This window comes from Musa acuminata, chromosome BXJ3-7 (assembly GCF_036884655.1).
Source record: "Musa acuminata AAA Group cultivar baxijiao chromosome BXJ3-7, Cavendish_Baxijiao_AAA, whole genome shotgun sequence".
In the NCBI taxonomy this organism is placed as follows: domain Eukaryota; kingdom Viridiplantae; phylum Streptophyta; class Magnoliopsida; order Zingiberales; family Musaceae; genus Musa; species Musa acuminata.
In genome coordinates, this window is record NC_088355.1 from 34,810,150 (window position 1) to 34,829,195 (window position 19,046).

Genomic DNA, 19,046 nt, shown 5'->3' on the forward strand with positions numbered 1-19,046 from the left:
GCAAAAAAAAGGTAGAAGATATACCAACAATTGGTCAGTATGACTTCACATTGAGGAGTATGGGACAACCTCCCTTATGGGCTAAAGGGAGAGGTTGTTGGGCTATCAGCCCATATGTTTAACCCACAGCTCACCCCCTTTGACCTAACCCTAGATCAAAGTTAGAGGGGTGCGGGGGTTACGATTTTGGGGCAAAAAAAAAACTACAACCATGAATTTTTGGCAACAGCAACTTGATTCAAGGAGAATGAGAAAAAGACATAAAAACAATAGAAAGAAAGGGAAGAAACCAATGACAACGCAAAGAGACTATTCTTAATAATCCAGTAGTATTTTCATATCAGATTAGATCAGATCTATAGTATATTCTTGCTGTGATTACTTTGGGGGAATTTAGATATTGTACACAGTGACGTGACCATTGTATCTTAGTTATTTTATTGTGATTGTTGCTAGAGTTTTAGGCAAGAGATCGAGATTTATATATTCATTAATTTTATAGTGGATTATCTTTAGTTTATCCCATGATTTTTACCCTTCACATTAGAGAGATTTTTTACATAAATCTTGGTATTCTATTTGATTGTGATTTCATTTAATTTCCTTGGCCATACTAGTATTTGTTCATATATAAATGTTTAATTTTACTTTATATCTCAAAAAAAAAAAGAAAAAAAATATATTTTAAAATTTATATGAGAGAGTATACAAAAGAATTTGTATTTAATTTGAAGTTTAGTCCAATAATACTTTTAAACTGATATCATAAATGAATAGTTTAGTTTTTCTGTTGATATCGATAATAAATGTCAAATCACATAAATTTCTGTTGAGTTTCTGATATATATTATTATTATTAATCTCTAAGATTTTTTTCTTAGGTTTGAACCTCTCTAATGACCATATAAAAAAAGAGTGACTATGAGAGGACTTATGTAAAATAAAGCTAAATGTAAAGGCCTATGGTAACTTATGAGATCATGTCTCACTTGAAATCTCATTCAGATTTAACATCATTCTATCTCATGAGATGTTTACATATATATATATATATATATATATATATATATATAATTTTAGTTTAAAATTATGCTTAATCTTTATTTATGGTATTTTTTATCAGATCCAAGTATGAAAATTAAGATAGTTCTCATGAAACGCATGGGTAATCTGAAACTCCAAAAGGTTAACACATGAGTATAACATTCATAATTTTTACGGGATAATTTATTTATTAATTTTATTGAACTTGAGTCAATAGCTCAAAATACTTAAATTGATATTAACAATTATACATTTATAAAACCTAAATCATTTTAAATTTTAATCCGTTTTTGATTTATCACTAAATCAGAATGTTATAATTTTTCTCATTTGAGAACTTACGTTGATATCAAGACTCAATAAGCTTTCAAAATCATTCTGCTTTGATCTTAAAACAGTAAGTTTTAGTTTATTATATACACTTGGACATTATGAACATTTAAGAACGTAATTAAATTTATTGAATATGTTATGAAAATATAAGAGATAAATGTTTTATTCAAGTGTGTAAATATAGGATGGTAACTTAATTGTATAAATTTTAGCCTTGCATTTCTCATAAAGGAACTTATGAAAATTACGACATTGTAATACTCTTAATTTTTCGTTGGATTGAGAGCATTATAATTAAGGCCTACATATGTATTACTTCATCAATCTATCATTATTGTCATCTATCCATCATTGTCTTCTAAGCAACACAAGTAAAAGTACCTCGATCATCGTTTCTATCATTATGTACGTTTAGTTAGTCTTTGTTGTGCTAGACAATATCAACGGGTGCAAGAGCTTATGTATAGATATAAAAGAAGAAGAAATAGCTGATGTCTCACTACGATAAGTCGGACTACATTTCTCTTACCTCGAGAAATTTGGTAAATGAAAATTTTCATGTCATTTGTTAGGTCAAAGACGTCTACCAAACTTTGAGTCCGAGTCAAATTATTTATAATTAAAATATATATCAAAATTTGATACTAATTCAACTCAATTTAAGTTTTTGTATTGAATTAGTGATAGATCATATATATGTTAATCCTAACTAATTTGATTCACTCATCATCGATTTCAATATGATATCAAAGCTAATATTCATGATGAAAATGAGTGAATGAAAAAATATACTAAACATCGTTCATAACAAGTAAAAAAATAGGTCTAATTTACGATTTGACTTACTCATACAAATAAGGAGGAGACGATTGAACCACATATAAATATGGTAAAAGAGGGCTAATAAAAATGTTATGACTTTAAGAAGTTTGATTCCACATATTAGGTTTATCTCAAAACTTAGCATACTTAAGTTTTTAGATTGAATTTGTTTTACCATTTATTATTAGAAATCATTGTCAATACAATATAGAATGATTTTTTATGATAGTCTTGTCATAACATTATTGTTATCTTACTCTTATTGTTGTTGTCAATGCATTTGTTATGATTTTTTTTAACGTTAATGATTATTATAATAAATATGTAAATATTCGAGTACACATCTATACGATGGATGTCCGAAGAAAAGTTTACACGTGGTACAAATTTAAGTTAATTTATATTGGAAAGCAACAATTAATATCAAAGTTTATCTTGTTGCCTTGATCACTTGGTGATGTATGACAATGAGGTCTATATATCGCTGATTCGCTATAACATTAATTGAATTGTGCTTAGGCTTACCTTAGAGGTTGGTGTTAGGAGTTGATTGGCATAATTGAATAGGTGCCACATATGATAAAGCGAAGGTGAATATTAATTTTGGCTTGTAGGCAAGTTGGGAGGTGTTGAAACTTCTAAATAGTGTATTAGTAGTGTTTGATATTAGTGTAAGTGTTATATATATAATTTTATAGACAAAACTAAATGTGCTTTAAATATTGATTTGATGATAGTGTATAAGATTTTTCACTTATTAAAAATTAAGGGTTTAAGATATCATGATGTCAACTAAGTTAACTGATAAACATCTTGACAGTTTATCTTAAGATTTTGAATTCAAATCTCAATTTCATCATTTACCTTAAAAAAAATTCTATAATTCACTTCATATAGTCAAATTCAAAATGATCGCAACAATACAATGGTTTCTGCTGAATGAAATTTGGAGGAAGCTTTATTTGTGGACTCATCACGAGAAAGTAGTAAAGCATAATGAATCTTTTCCAATCTCTAATGGAAGTGCCCAAAGTCGATGCAACAACAACGACGCGGATAGTCTTTACAGTGCACGACCGACGAGTGGCGTTTGAGCATCCGTAAAGACAAGTGCAGTCCAAGTAAGTCTCCACTACTGCCCGTGTTGACAAGTAAACCTGAGGGAGAAGAGTCAAGAATGAAGGCTAGACTTCGAAACCAAGGCACAGCTGTTGACAAGAAAGGCCATGGAATTCCTCGTCCAACTTATAGGAATCGTCATCCAGCAACAAGGAGGGAACTTCAGAGAGTGCTCCGCATCAAAGTTCACCTGCAAGCCAGAGAGCTGGAGAGAGAGAGAGAGAGACAACAGCATCCATGCCCGGAACGTTTTGCCAAGCCCTGGAGTGGGCTCAAATTGCGTGCAGCAGTCTTCCGTTCTTGAAGGGCCTCGTGAGCTGTCTTTTAGGCGCCGAAGAGCGTGCAAGTCAAGAAGTCGAAGAAGACGATCCTGCGCTCGTGGCTAATGTTGCTGCGCAGAAACACTTCCGCCAGCAGTTGCGTGTCATGTAACTTCCCTAAGCTTCTGTAACAGGTGTAACTTCGGAATCCATGGTGTTGTTGATGAGCTAATTTAGCATGCTTACTCCTTAGTTGTTTTGATTATTATTATTCTCTTTGATGAGTAAAGTGGGGTTATCATCCCATCATTTACTGGAACAAATTAAACAAAGTTGAAAGGTTGATGGCAGGACAACCGAGACAACACACATCACAATTGCACCCGGAAACTGATCGTCTTAGTTGAGATAGTTTCTGATCTTGTCGCAAGCCCGGAACTTATGGTAGATCTGCTCAATTATGCAATCATCTAACCTTTTCCTACTTGGATGGCGAGCAAGCAGGATTACCCCAAATGTATTGTTTTATACGATTCATTGCTTTCGATGAACAAGGAGATGATGTTCGATCTTATGAGCTGTGTGTGTGACGATTCCTTATTCTATCATATAGCCTTCTGTTTTCAGCGACTAGTAACTGGAATTGAGTAAAAATTTCTAGCAGAATCCTCACCAACTCATTGCTTTGGGAGTGATAGCAGATAAGATTTTCTCAAATTATACGAGGAAATCTCTCTATTCTGTTGAGAAAAATCTTCTGTTCTTTTCATCGGAGAGAAAACATAAAAAAAAAAAAAAAACTCATCCAAAAGGAATCCTCACCTAGGATTTTGTTTTTGTTTTCACAAACATGCTACCTTACCTTTGGAGGATATGAAAGCTACTTTTATCTAAGGAATAAGCTTACTTCCTCAAAGTATATCTTAGGAGAAAACTGCTTTTTATCTTCGGACAAAACATTCATGATAATATTTAATACCTAGGAGGTTATTCATGCTCTTTATAGTTCTAGAAGTTAGTTTTTTTTCTTTTGCTTGTCAAAATTGATATTGAAAATACTTATGATAAAATCAATTGGGATTATATCATTACAGCTCTTAAGCTTGCTAAGTTTTCGGATCAATTTGTTTAGTGGATATCTTCTTGCATTTCTACTCCTATTTTTGTTTGCATTATTAATGTGGTTCCTCCCGAGTTCTTTTAGTGAGAGGGGTATTAGTAAAGGGGGGCTCATAGTTTGCATTACTATTCACTTTTGATTTGTTTTTCTTAACAAAGCTCATGATGATAAGCTTATAATGCCCTTTTATTTTAAAATATACTTGTCCTTATCATATTTACTTTATATTGATGATACCTTTCTTTGTTTTTGACTTACGTGAAATCCTGTAGAAATATTTTAAGAATTTTTGAAACGTTTGTTAAATGGATAAACATTAGGATTAATTTTTAAAAATAAAAAATCTTATTTCCTAGATTAATTGAATAAAATATTAAAATAAATATTCATAATATTTTGGGTACTTGGGAGGATAGTTTTTCTCTCAAATATGTTGATACTTATATCATCTCCTATAGATCCTTAATTTTCTTATATGATTATGCACTTAAAAATGTACGAGATATGGTATCCTAGAATAGAGTCTTTTATTAGATTGAAAGAATAATTAATTTTATTATGAATTCTAACCCTTTATATATTTGATTTTTGGGATGTTGTTACTTTTCCCAAAAATAATGGGGCTTTGGGCGTTCGTGATATCTTTCTCATGTATGCTAAGTGCATTATACAATATTTAGAAATGAAATACACCATTTGGGTTCTGGTCAAGGTCATGTATCAGAATATTAATTTATAGAATCTTGAATTTAATGATTATATTAGGTTGAGTTACGTATTTTTGTAAGTGTAATATTTTCTTTGATTTTACTAAATTTATCAAATATGGACCTCCTACTCGTTCTTTTTGACTCTAGGGTTTGTTATTTAATGTCTTCATTCTTTTCTTTAATGTCTCTCAAGTGGAATAACTCTTTATCGTATGATTTGTTTGGATCAGTTCACTTTGAAAGGGTTACTAGGATAGAGCTTGCTAACTTCCCAATTGAAGATACCCATGGCATTGCCTAATTCAAATCTAATCGAGCTGCTCTATTTGTATTCCTGCTTGGGATGGGTGGCAGTATTTATGGTAGCTTCCAAGTTTAGCTTGTGTTAAGATATTATATTGGAAGTTACAATATGATCGCGTCCTAACTCGGATAGATTAGCTTCTTTTCACATCACACGTGTATTTTGTTAGTAGTATTAGGGGTCTATTGGTCCTTTAATTTTTAGTTATCCCTTTGTTACTAGTTTTTAGAGTTATTTTCATAACTATTTGGGCATAAACTTTGGACCAAGGAAGGGGCATATACTACTCTACTGCATAGATATTAAGATATATTATTGCTAGTTCTCTTTGGATCTTTTGGCAGGCTAGAAATGATGCTAGTTTTAATGAAATTTCTCAATAAATTTTCTTTTACCCTCTAAGATGAAAAGTAGCAGTTTTGAGGATGGGTTTTGATGGCTCCTACACTTCTAAGTGGATTAAAATTAATTGTGATAGATCCTCCGTTCATGGCTGCTCTAACAATTGTTTTAGCTTTATTGTAAGAAATAATAATATTGTCAGGATATCTTATACTATAAAATAATTATTATTATTGAGGCTACACGAACTACATTTAGGAAGGGATATTTAAAACACATATTGAAAGTAACTAATAAATTTTAATCGATATCTTAATTTAACACATTCCTCTACGAGTATCGTCAATTTTTATTTATTTTTATGAATATAAATTTTTTATGTATTTAGAAAGAAAAATGAAATCGTGAATTGGTTGACATCTTTGTTCGACCCACCTAATATATTAAATTTTAATATAGAGATTTACCTCTCCAGCTTGATTATTTGGTTCATTGTGATGTTAACGGTTGTATTTATTTTTGTTCTATTCAATAAAATTTAGTTTCTTATTTTTTAAAATAATAATAGAACAGATAGAAAAACAAAAAACAAAATTAATGCGCATCCAGGGAATCGAACCCTGGTCAGTACCGTGGGAGGGTACTATGATACCACTACACCAGATGCGCTTATCGGTATCACTAATTAATCTAAGATATTATATATATTTAGATAAGCTTGTTAACCACTTCGTCTGCACGAAGGATGCATGTCACCGAAGCGGGAGGTGCATTCAACCTTCTTACCGTTGACTTCTATTCACCGTCGAATGTGTATATCGTTGACAGCATTTTTATGATCTGATTTGGATGGAAAGCTGTTGACATCCGTCTGTTTGCTTCAGCATAAGTGAACTCCGAGTGTCTCGAGTTCTTCCATTGAAGCCTTGAATTCAGCACAAACTTCACCGGCCCCACCTTCATGCTCATCTATGATAGATTCTCGTGAATTACCACAGAACTCATGGAAAATACTCAGAAACAGGAAGAGGGCATAAACAGACTCGTCTCGGCAACTCAGCTGAATTGCTTGGGTGAAAAGAATAGCATGTTATTACGAAACAACATACCCAATCCATTCAAGTTCTGCCAAGCATAAGCAGCCATATGGTAAATCAATTGTTTCAGAATAGTGTTATGGGATTACCATCGTAATAAACAACAACGCAATCTATCTATATATCACATCAGAGCACAAGTCATCTGAAGACTTCTACTCGGACAAATATCACCTTATGTAAAGTCCTATGTTGAGATATCCTCAACTCACTGCTGTAACAGTAGCTCGGCTTCAGCCTTCCTCTGGCTCGTCTTCCTCTGCTTGATCACTGCCAGCTTCTTATGGACACACCATGGAAAACTCAGGAAATGTGGCCTGCTCAAATTCACATTGTAGCGTCCCCAGAATTTGGGGTGATACGTCACGTGATACCAAGCCGATGCCTTGGCATATTCCTCATCGTCGTCATGGTCATGATCACTGCTCTGCTTATCAAACCATGACCTTGCTTCCTTCCTCAGTGACCTCAGTGCTCTCCCCACTGCCTCGCCGTCCTTCTTCTTGGTGAACATCTTCGACATGTTCATTATATGCCCACCTATAATCTCGGCCTCCGTCTTGATGCCGTAATGGTCCATGAGATTCCCCAGCTTAAAATCATATTCCCCTTTGAAGACGAAAGCTTCATCGACGTACTCCTCGAAGCCATCGACCTCCATGTCGGGGTCGTAAGATCTCATAGCCACCTCCTCTGTGAAGGCCTCTACGATGGCAAACCCACAGGCTTTGGTTGCATGGTATAGCTTTCCAAGTATTCCCTGTGACTCGTAGGTATCTTTGTCGAGCTTTTCCATGAAGTCAGGGAACTCCTTGACATGTAGGTGTCGAGGGATTTTCGCAGCAACTCCCGTCTTCGGGAAGTCCACCGCAACGGAGAAGAGCTTTGCGAGCTTTATGCACTCCTTGCTCTCGGCTTTATTGCTTGCCTTGTCGGCAAAAACTGTGTGGGCGTTTGCGATGATCCCTAAGCTGTCATTGACGATATAATTTGCGAAGTACTCCATCACCTCCTACACGATGACATAGACACATATTATCCATTTAGGAACAACGAAAGACTACGATCGATTGTAGTACCTCAATGGTAACATCGTGATCCAATTCCTTGGTTGGCTCAGGGGTATACTCCATGGGTGGGACAACACGCGGCGGAATGAGTTCAGGGTCCCAGCTCACGAAATAGATATCTCCATCCAAGTCACCTCCAGAGCACTCATCCGGATGGGGTCTAGAAAAACAATAATCATGTCATTTAGCGTCAAGGAATGATACTGACTCATTAGAACTGATATTATCAAGCAGTCATCGTCTTTTATCCGGTAAACGTGAAGAAGATTAAGCAGCTAAAAGGGATGCAAGAACCTGAATTGAACTTTAAGAATCATCGGAACAATGTCAAGTAAGAATGTTAAGCATGGCTTACCTTTCCCCTTTCTGAGGAAAAACAACACAATCGATCATATGGTGCAGATCGGGAGCATCAACAGCTGACAGGACACGAACATCTCCAGGATGAAGACAGGGATTCTTGGCAACCACGACTTTGCCCTCCAACACCCTCACACTGTTCGTGAGGAGGCCATCGTCGTGGGACATGGAGCTTCCCGAACGAGAAACTTGAACAAACACCTCCCCGTATTCCAGACTTGCAGTCTCGTCTAAGCACCCCATCATTGCTCTTCCCTGTGGAATAAAAATCCTGGCCTTCGTCCTGAGTTCCAACAGCCTTGAAGCCCTGAATGCTTGCAGAAGCATCGAAAGGAATGGCTCAGCATCAAGCTTATACCCACATAACAACAGCTCTCTCAGTATGCCGGTTCTTTCCCCTGGGGACATGAGTTGAACCGCTTCCCGTGCCCTTTCCGGGTCACTTAAAATCCTGTCCAGGTCGTTCACGGCCTCCTCCATTTTCCTCTCGAAGACTTCATCTTCCACTCCCAGCGTCGACAGAAGAGTAATCAACTGACGATTAAGGAAACAAGGCTGGTACCTGCTGTAGGCGAGGACGTCAAGTTTTGTGCTCCTGGAGTCGAACTTGGACATGCTTCTACGCAAAGACAGCTTCGATGTCGATGCTGGATCGACGGCCACCACGCCTTTGTAGCCGGCGTACCTGATTTGGAAGGCAGATGGGGCCGAACTTTCCAAGCCACACTTGGCCGCCACCTTTCTGGCAAATTTAGGAGATATTTTCCCAATGCCATCGGAGAACACGTAGCCCTCGCGTTCAACATCAGGAATGCACTCGATTTCATGTCCATTGACGTACATTGTTTCAGTGGAGGAACCGAAGGATTGACCGAGCCTGGCAGCATATTTAGCAACGTTTCTTATCTTGCTAAACTTGCCCATCCGTTGCCTGATGCTGTCCGCAGTAGATTCACCACTCGAGGCAAACATCCAAGCGGAACTTTCCCTGAGCTGACTGGATGAGAAGGCGAGGAACTCAAACTTCTTATCACCAACGGTGATGCCATTCCTCAGCGTTGACAGTATTCTCCAATAAAGCGCAGTACGGTTGTCGTCGTCCGCAGAAGACGATCGAGATAATATATCAGTGGAGTGCATCTTTTCGCCGTCCTCATCGACGAAGGAAACCCTCAGAAAATTATCGAGTTCTGAATGATACTGACGCAGAATACGATTCGACACATTTATTTCAGGTCCATAGAAGTACACTTTAGAGGGGGTCACCTGCACCCGGTGAACATATACCAAGCTAGGATCCAAGGAAATGGTGGGCGAGTTTATGGGACGCTCCGAGCTCCTAAAGTTCTCATACTGCTCTTTTAGCCACCCTGAAGGATCAAAACAGGAGTGATTCAAAGTAGACATCATTTCCAAGGCCCGTTCGATGTATTCAGTAGGTACGAAAGCAGACGGATGGAGCAGCGAGTAGAACTTTCGATTCAGCGTTGGTCCGCTAAGAGTTCCATTCTGAACCAGATGATTTATCTTGAACAGGATCGCGTAAGGAAGCTTAACTCCAGCACGGGGTTCGACAACAGGGACAAGATCCAAATTGCTGGAGTAAGAAGAGCCCGTCTTCAGATCATAGCGACCTTCAACTTCTGTGTAAGGAACGAAGAAATCTTGGATGTCGGGAAGATTACAGTCGAACGGTAGCTGCAAACACAATGCACAGGATTGTCCGATGCTGCGAGATGGAGTGAAATCTGTTGTTCTGACCCACTGTTCATCTTGGGGGTCCCGACAATAATTGGACTTTGGATCTTCTTGTAGGGAACCTGTTTTGCCCAATGGGATTTCGTAAATCTTAGGAGCAGCTACCACCTGATGATGCCATGCGACCACGTTGTTAGAAAGCAGGAGATAGAAATCCAAACAACAATCATTTCTGAGATACTCAGCATTTACCGAAAAATAACTTTTCTAACAAATACTAATTAAATTAACTCTCCACTTGATATGTAAATGCTAATCGAGTTTAAACTAAATTATTTATGAATGAAAATGGTTTTTTTTTTGGGTTTTTTAGCAACACCATACAAGCAGTATCAAACAAGAAACAAGAAAGCACACAAGGGAAATTGTCTGTAGGAGAGCCAACCTGAATCACAAGAAGCTTAGGACGGTGAGGGAGTGAGCGATGTAAATGGATTTCCCGTATGCTCTCATGCGCAACTTCGAGCTTATATGAACGACCTTCATGCGTCAGGGAAAAGAATATATTCCTCACTTCCAACCCAAAGCTAACTTTGACATCCACCACACTCCAAAGAACAGATAACCTGTTGTGCGAAAGCGGGCAGCCAAGAAGTAATTTGACGTTTTCCAGCACAAATGATGGCTTCCTTGGTTTAGCAATTATGTCGCGTTTCATATCGCGTGTTTTCAAGTAAGAACCATCATACGACAGGCTCTTCCGCTGAGTCATGACTGTTAAATCTTGAGCTTCTTCCTTTCTTGAGAACTGAACGATTGCAAAAACTCTTGAATTTTTAGGGCTTTTTAGCTTAAGCGCAATCACAGATCCCTCGCCCGTATGTTTCTCCAGAAACGCAGCTACCTCTATGGGAGTAACGCGTGAAGGGAATCCAGAAATCCCAACGGTCTTACCATCCATCCTTGGATAATGAATGCTTCAGATGCAGGACTTCTTGATGGGAATAATATCGTACCTATGCAAGGAAAGATTTTGATCTCTGAACCAAACAAGTAGCAACAACATATGCGTAGTAAAATAGCAGATGGAGCATGGCAGCCATGAAAGCAGGTAAGACAGCTTCGGTAGAAGGGTGACATATAGTCTATGTAGTTTAGCACGCAGGAAGATTCGCAAAAGCAGGAAACGGAACAAAAACTCCCAACTCATACGTTTACTAGATGTATCCTTCTTCTCAGGTCTACTTCAACAACACTAGCTCAAAGCGAAAGAAAAGAAGAGAAAAATAGACATGTCGTCGTGTACGCGAAGTTAAATCTTAAAATCAGCTTAAGTGAATGGTATACCAAAGAAAGAAAAGATCACTACATGATATTATACTGCAAAGCCTGTCATCAACCCAATTCGACATGCATTCCAGAAAGGAAGCATGCATATCTTGTGATTCAGAGCGAGGGAATTCCTTCCCACGAAGTCACTAACTTGATGTAAAAATAGAAGCAAGAGAACCAAGACTAACACGCGAGACTAAATTATGCCAAACAACATACGACGCATCGACCAATGTCATCAAGAAGTTACCACGCGACGACCACCGCACCGAGCTCTCCGAATACGTCAAAAGACCTGAAAGGATTCAGCGTGCAACACGAGGGTCTTGATCGGAATCCTTCCACCTCTTATCTGATCTCCCGTTCTCGAACGCAGGCGAAATGGTTCGGAGGAGCCGAAAGGGAATGGGAGGGATTTTATAGAGGACCACCGAGAACGTCGTCGCCATGAACAGCTGACGCGAAAAGCAGAAATGCGACAGACACAGACTCCACGTTTGATACAGTGGTAATAGAGTTGACGGAGTATGGAGAGTTGGAACGACCCACGCGGGTTTAACCGTAACGCCATCCATCGCATCTTGACAAAATCATGTCATATACGTACGGTCAAGACGCGAAGCTTACGGGTAGGAAAGGATTAGATACGAAATTTTATTGCATGCAAACTGTGGGGAAATCTTTAGCTTCCGTCGAATGGGACGGCGGTTGCCTGATGCAGCGCATTAAGATCAGAGACTCCTTTTCACAAGGCCGAAGAAGAATAGCGAAGCACTTTGCCCTAGTCTCGTCCTCCGTTTGGCCAGCACGAGAATCAATCTCGCTTCCTTTCTTGCCTCCCAAGTTAGTTCCGCACAGTCACTGACCTCATCTTTTCCCTTTGTGCTTTCCTTCGTGCAGTGACGGCCAATGGCAGCAACGATGGTAACGCGAACCTGCTTTACACTGGTTCTTTGATGACTACATCGTGCATCTATCTAATGTACGAAGCCAATAAAAGTAGAGGCCGATCTTGTTGCGTGAAATCTCGATGTGTGAGTGCTCGGTGGAATCAAATAAAGTTGGATTCTGCTCTCCTCTATGGCTAGTCGTGCCAACTTTATTCGAATGCTTGAAGGAAACCATACCACCGACATCACATTTCTTTTCTCAAACACTATGCCAAACATGACCGACATCACTTCACCCAGTAGAACAACTCCAACCTTTGGAGTAATTTTGCATCAATGGTACATATATTTCTCCCAACATGTGAAGTAGAACGACCTATCCATATGTGATTAGTTGCCTAATGTCACAACACAACACTAACAACTAGCACAATAATGTTTAAGGATTAAAATGAACAAACATTATCACTGTGCACTCCAGCCACATGAACTATTTCCTCCTTCTTTTCCTTTGTTTCCTGTTCAACGACAAACAACAGAGGACAACTATACTACCACTTCCAAAATGTTAAACACCTCAAAAGTGTCAATGGACATACTGGCGCAACTAGTATAATCACAAGCTTAACTAGATGATTAAGCATAGAACTAAAACTGAATCGAATGCAAAGCCCAAGAATGAGATTAAATCCAAAATGTCTGCATCCAAGGCCACCAACAGTATTCTTGTTTACACAAGTCCAATATATCGAATCCCAAAACAAAAACAACCAAGAAAGCCCAAGAAAATAAATGAACAATATTTCATTCTATGCTTTTCTTGATAACATAGAAGGTAACATCATGCCACGAATACACACACAAGTAAATGTAACAATTAAGCCGAGTGAAAAATCCACTGAGTAGATCAACCAATCTCGAGCTTTAGAAAGCATTTCAAGATTCCATGAGTAGATCAACCAAGGAAAAATGTGTCTTCCGACGTGTGTATGTGTGAGAGACAGATCTATACTGCTATTTAATAAAATAACATGATTAAATTTAATACAAGGGAAATAAATTAGGAAAGGCCATGATGCCCTGCATATCTAGAAAATTTTCATTATATTAGTACTCATTTAATCGACCAATGGTGAGATCAACTAAAAAACGGTTGTATATGCCGGCAACAGTATCCGAATATAATAAGACGACCAATCTTGCATCATATGTGTTCTAACTCTACATCAAAAATTTACCACCACAAGGCTACCATCAGTATCCGAATATAATAAGACATTGATGCCTTGGAACATTTACAAGAATACTAACAAACCAAGAACATACCAGCCCCTTAAAGGTCTCATCTAGAAATAATGATTTCAATAAACAGAAGGAACCTACATGAACATAAACTAAAAACCCTCAGTTTAATATAGCAGGAACCAGAACCGAGTGAGTACTTAAACTTCTTTATATATACCATCCTGACATTCAGAATTTGCCGACTCAAAACTCCTAACTAAGAGGTGATTACTTCAGTATCGTACAGAAACAAGAATGTAGAACATCGATACTAGTCCTAGAACGTAATACAATATGGTAGAATTCTTCAAACCATGCAGTCAAAAATACATGCCTTTACCTAGAATATGAAATACATATTGAGTATGTGTGTGTATGCAGTATCTATGAATATAAGTCTACACACATATATACCACAAGGATCCAAGGTTAATTCACCCAAAGGAAAAGACCAGACATCTATTGATGATTTTTTCCCCCTTTGTTTCCTTTTAAGCTTTCCATAGTATTTAAATTTATTTCTATTGTAGATCGAAAATGTTCCATGAGCCGGATCATGTGATCCAAGTCATAAGTAATTTCTAGCAACATAGGTACAACTCACTCGGGTACCTATTGAAGCCAATACTTGCATGATTATTCGAGGAATCTTTTACTTTTAAGGTAACAATCATGAACATAAAAATTGAATCTCCAAGTCTTTACACTTTTTCACAGTACTTGTCAATGTATGACTTGAAGAAACTACATGACCCTGTACTCCTCATCACTAAAGTACCTTATTTGCTGGTCCAACAAGATCCTGTGAACACTAAATCTCTATGTTTCAGTATATGATACATCATACATCCTTGGCTAATATCATTTCCGACAAACATAGCCAACCAAGAATGCATCAATCTTGACATCATCATAGACCCATACAACTAATAGTAACTACAACGATCTTGAACTACTAAGTACTCCAGAATTCCCAACAAATGTGGATAACAAAACTTGAAGGTATTCAGAGAGTATGAAGTAGTATTAATATTGCAAACGCATAGGATATAGATCGTGATAGCAAGATCCAACAGCATAGAACAGAAAGCATCTTTTACCAAAGCTAAGCATTACATTTTTTTTTCACCCAATGAAGCAGAGGAAAAGTCCAAAACCAAGAAGGAAGCATCATTACACCAGTAAAGTCATTAACTTTGCAACCAAGAGACCTTCTCGGACGCAAGTTCGAGTTCCATGGAAAGCTAAAACTGGGGTGGGGAGTGGAGAAGAGAAAACAGGAAGACAAATCACAACCTTCACCGGCCTTGTACCATGCCGGTGGGGTTGATCCCGAGAAGCATGTTGTTACCTCCGGGGAGGTAGACAATGTTGGGCGACCTGGAGAGTGTGGTGGCGATCTCGCGAGCAGCCTCGATGCGGCGGAGCTCGAGGAGACCAGTGCCCGCAGTAGCGGTAGCATCAGAGATGAGCTTTGCAGCCTCGCTCTCACCCTCGGCGCGGATGACGGCAGCTCGCCTCTCCTGCTCTGCACGGGCGACCAGGAATTTGGATCGCTCGGCTTCCTGCTGAGCCACCTGCTTCTTCTCAACGGCGCTGGAGAACTCGACACCGTAGGAGAGGTGGGTGATGGCCACGTCATCAAGCACGATGTGGAAGTCGCGGGCGCGGCGGACGAGGGCATCGCGGACGAGGGCAGAGACGTGAGGCCGCTCGGTGAGCAGCTGGTCGGCATTGAACTGCGCAACGACAGATTTAAGGACCTCGTTGCCGATGGAAGGGAGGACTTTCTCGTCGTACTCGGTGCCAAGGGAGGTGAAGATGGTGGGGAGGCGGGCGACGTCGGGGCGGGAGAGGAGGCGGAGGGTGAGGTTGACCATCTGCAGGTCCTTGGTGCCGGAGTTGGAGGTGAAGGTGTGGGGACGAGTGCGGATGTCGAAGATAAAGGGTTTCTGCAGCCAGGGGACGAGAAAGTGAGTGCCCTCGCCCACCGTCTCCGGGAGCACGCCGCGGAAGCGGTCGAAGAGCACCGCCCGCTGGCCGCCGTCCACCGTATAGAGGGACGCATTCAGCAGCGTCGCGCTGACCCCGAGACCAAACGCTGCTCGCGCTACGTTCGTTAGGAACGACACCGCCGCCTGCCCGCCGCCCGCAGCCATCTGCTTATCCTGATCGTTCGATTCCTCTCAGAGCACGAGGAAGGGGAGATGACGAGATGGGTGGCGTGTGGAGGAGGAGGAGGAAGGATAACTACTGACGACGGCGGCGCTGCAAAACCCTAATGGGGTTCTCGATTTGACTTCCTCGGTGGGGATTTTATCCGCTTTGCTTTCATTCAGGGGAGGAAGCGGCGCTGTAGAAGCTCCCGCTCTCCTTCCTCGGCCGAGTCACCAGTCAGGGAAGCGGCGATTCTAGATGCTGACGCCACAGGTAAAGAGGTGGTGGCCTCTTTTCCTCCTCTAATAGAAAAACGTGTTTCCCTGTTTGGTGATGAGGTCAGGACACAGGAGCCGCACCCAAATGGACCAGATCATAGTAAGCTTCTCACATTTGACAATGATACACATTGTACGATCTACGAAATGCTAAAATTTAACCAAAATATAATCTAAATCAAAATACTAATTAAAAATTATTGAAATTGGAATGAGGTTCGATGGCTTATATCAAGTTTTTCCATGTAAATCGGTTCGGATTTGATTCCCTTTTTTGGTTTTAATTTGAACATCCCTAATCGCAAGCATTTAGTTTGTTTTCATATTTCTCGAAAATATTTTCTTCACTTGTAATTAGTCAATTGAGATTATAAAAATATGAATTAATTATATATTATCCTTTATAATTAGTTATTCTTAGTATTCTAATTTTTATATTTTAAAAAAATATATTAAAATCTCTATAATTACAAAAGTGAGGTAATTAATTCGTCAATAAATTTTTTTTCTTGATTTTTAACCTTATGAAATCATTTGTTTAATATGGATAAGGATTTTAATATTTCTCATTCATAAATATAAAAAAATTAAAATTAAAATATTAATATTAAAAATAATTAATTACTTGAGATAATCTATTATTAGCCCTAAAAATATTCACTTCTTCCACCATTCACGTTAAGATATTAATGCTTAATCATATAAATTCAAATTAATACATGAAAGCCACGGCAACGTGAGGCCAAATCTCGGAGAGAGGGTTATAAAGGGGAAGGTGAAGGTGGTGAGCGGAGACCTTCTCGTCATCACTTTCTCTTTCTCTCGGTTAGGTAGTTCTAGTGTAAGAGAAGGAGGAGGCAGAGGAGGAGGAGGAGGAGGGGGGTGAGAGAAACCGATGGGGAGGCAGCCATGCTGTGACAAGGTGGGGCTGAAGAAGGGGCCATGGACAACAGAGGAGGACAAGAGGCTGATCAACTTCATGCTCACCAATGGCCAATGCTGTTGGAGGGTTGTTCCTAAGCTTGCAGGTCCTCCCTCTGCTCCATTCATTTGATTTAACGTCAGTGATCGCTAACACAGTGAGCAAGATGGACTGCGTTCATGCTTATTTTCTGTCTTCCTTTGTTGTAGGACTTCTGAGGTGTGGAAAGAGTTGCAGACTAAGGTGGACGAACTACCTCCGGCCTGACCTGAAGAGGGGATTGCTGTCGGAAGAGGAGGAGAAGATGGTCATTGAGCTCCATTCTCAGCTGGGAAACAGGCATGCTGCTGCTGCTCCCCATCTTCCCTCTTCGTTTGCTTCTTGTTTCTTTTGTCTTATTGTAGGAATTTTCTCGTTGGAGTGGCTGCACTAAGCAAAGCTTTCGTTTGTTGTCTCAGATGGTCTAGGATCGCATCCCATCTCCGTGGTAGAACTGATAACGAGATCAAGAACCACTGGAACACCCACATCAAGAAGAAACTGAGGAAGATGGGGATCGACCCCTTGCTTCACAAGCCCCTCATTCCTTCAGCAAGTGGTGTTCCCCATCAGGAGCAGCAACAAGCGGGTGCTTTGGCTGAGAGGATGGAAGAACAGGAGAAGCCCTGCTCAGGAAGCTCTTCTGAGAAGGCTGCAGAAGGGCAAGTTGAGGAGAACATACCAAGCACGGCTTCTGAAGCATTCCTGAGCAAGTCTCCAGGATTTTGCACCGACGAGGTGCCCATGATTCTCCCCCATGACATATTAGCCTCATGTGCTTCCACTCCCACGGCCTCGTCTTCCATTTCGACATCATCAACGTGCTCTTCTTCCAGCTCCTCATCGAAGGCAGCGGAGATCCAACTTCCATGCATGGAGTGGCCAGAATCAACGTATCTCTGGGGTTTGGATGACTTGAATGGATGGGACTTCATCTTCGATCGGAGGGATGAAGAATTAGGCCTCGATCCTTTCAGCCAGTGGCAAAGAACCGCTTCTGATCATGAATCCTGAACTCTGAGCTGTTCTAATCTCATTCTCCTTCTGTAATTTCTAATTGCCGATAGAACAAAGCAGAATGATGGCAAATGTTTACTCCATCTTTATTCGATCAATTGAAAGTCCGATACTTCACTCTTAGATCATTCAATCTAAAAAGAAAATTTACGATGAGACACAAACGATTACTTTTAACACAAAAAATCCACCATTTTCTTGCACCATTCAATATCGCTTGAAATATTAGCCGCATTCTGCGCAACGCATGAACAATGGATACCGACGCGGCCACGTCGTAGCTTCGCTCACCACGCAACGAGTAGAAGTGTAAACAAGCAATTGTTTGACCAGAGGAACAAAAAGAGGAAAGCATCGAATTGACGCTATAAATCAGTGGATCGCTGGAGGTTGAAGACAAAATGTTGGCGGACATGAGTGCCTCTTTTGTTTCAGATGATTAAGCTCTGTTGCCCCAAACAATTCCTGGAGGCATACCGTATAAGTTTGACTCACTGTTCTCGTCGCCATCCATCTGTTTCTCCTTAACCATTTATCACTGGAAATTGTTGGCTAATTAGTGAATGACTTGGGAACAATTATGATCAACTCTATCTTCCCTACTACACCATGTTCTACACTTGTGAGGGTGTTAATTTAATATGCTAATGTACATAATATTGTACAGCTTCTATTTGTTGTCTTAAAACCAATACTAGTGAGGCTGTATCTGGGAACATATTTTTAATATGCAATTAGATAAAATTATGGAATATTAAGTGTTTAGTAAACAATAGATGAAGACTATATCTTAAATGTGTTGTGTACTTGGTAAAATTATATTTCAAAAGTTCATTGAATATTTTATG

General features: G+C 39.5%; 3 protein-coding genes and 1 non-coding gene across 5 annotated transcripts; 1 reads left to right on the forward strand and 3 right to left on the reverse strand.

Annotated features, from left to right (window-relative positions):
* Positions 1–6,652: 6,652 nt before the first annotated feature.
* TRNAG-CCC (transfer RNA glycine (anticodon CCC)) lies at positions 6,653–6,723 on the reverse strand. Its single transcript has one exon. It is a non-coding gene; the product is annotated as a tRNA-Gly (tRNA).
* Positions 6,724–7,128: 405 nt separating this feature from the next.
* LOC135641987 (probable RNA-dependent RNA polymerase 1) lies at positions 7,129–12,081 on the reverse strand. The gene is made up of 5 exons (XM_065157717.1): positions 11,862–12,081; positions 10,725–11,295; positions 8,577–10,447; positions 8,231–8,381; positions 7,129–8,163 (listed from the first exon to the last, which is right to left on the reverse strand). The coding sequence occupies exons 2-5, from the start codon at positions 11,238–11,240 to the stop codon at positions 7,360–7,362; spliced, it is 3,342 nt and encodes a 1,113-aa protein (XP_065013789.1). The 5' UTR covers positions 11,241–11,295; positions 11,862–12,081; the 3' UTR covers positions 7,129–7,359.
* Positions 12,082–14,863: 2,782 nt separating this feature from the next.
* LOC135642332 (prohibitin-3, mitochondrial-like) lies at positions 14,864–16,188 on the reverse strand. The gene has a single exon (XM_065158400.1). The coding sequence runs from the start codon at positions 15,942–15,944 to the stop codon at positions 15,084–15,086; it is 861 nt and encodes a 286-aa protein (XP_065014472.1). The 5' UTR covers positions 15,945–16,188; the 3' UTR covers positions 14,864–15,083.
* Positions 16,189–16,977: 789 nt separating this feature from the next.
* On the forward strand, positions 16,978–18,321 carry LOC103992187 (transcription factor MYB20-like). Of its 2 annotated transcripts, XM_009411797.3 has the most exons (3): positions 16,978–17,248; positions 17,352–17,481; positions 17,601–18,321. In XM_009411797.3, exons 1-3 carry the CDS (start codon positions 17,116–17,118, stop codon positions 18,193–18,195), a joined length of 858 nt encoding a protein of 285 aa, XP_009410072.2. In that variant the 5' UTR covers positions 16,978–17,115; the 3' UTR covers positions 18,196–18,321. The 2 variants fall into 2 exon arrangements, with proteins under 2 accessions (XP_009410072.2, XP_065014180.1); XM_065158108.1 differs by having other exon boundaries at positions 17,041–17,481.
* Positions 18,322–19,046: the final 725 nt, after the last annotated feature.

What these genes read in the sequence shown, in the direction of transcription:
- LOC135641987 (XM_065157717.1), bottom strand. Translation starts at nt 11,240, where the DNA reads ATGGATGGTAAGACCGTTGGGATTTCTGGATTCCCTTCACGCGTTACT. An exon ending in CTAAGCTTCTTGTGATTCAG is followed by an intron (nt 10,448 to 10,724) that starts GTTGGCTCTCCT and finishes TGGCATCATCAG; the next exon opens with GTGGTAGCTGCTCCTAAGAT. An exon ending in ATCACGATGTTACCATTGAG is followed by an intron (nt 8,164 to 8,230) that starts GTACTACAATCG and finishes GTCATCGTGTAG; the next exon opens with GAGGTGATGGAGTACTTCGC.
- LOC135642332 (XM_065158400.1), bottom strand. Translation starts at nt 15,944, where the DNA reads ATGGCTGCGGGCGGCGGGCAGGCGGCGGTGTCGTTCCTAACGAACGTA.
- LOC103992187 (XM_065158108.1), top strand. Translation starts at nt 17,210, where the DNA reads ATGGCCAATGCTGTTGGAGGGTTGTTCCTAAGCTTGCAGGTCCTCCCT. An exon ending in CATTCTCAGCTGGGAAACAG is followed by an intron (nt 17,482 to 17,600) that starts GCATGCTGCTGC and finishes TTGTTGTCTCAG; the next exon opens with ATGGTCTAGGATCGCATCCC.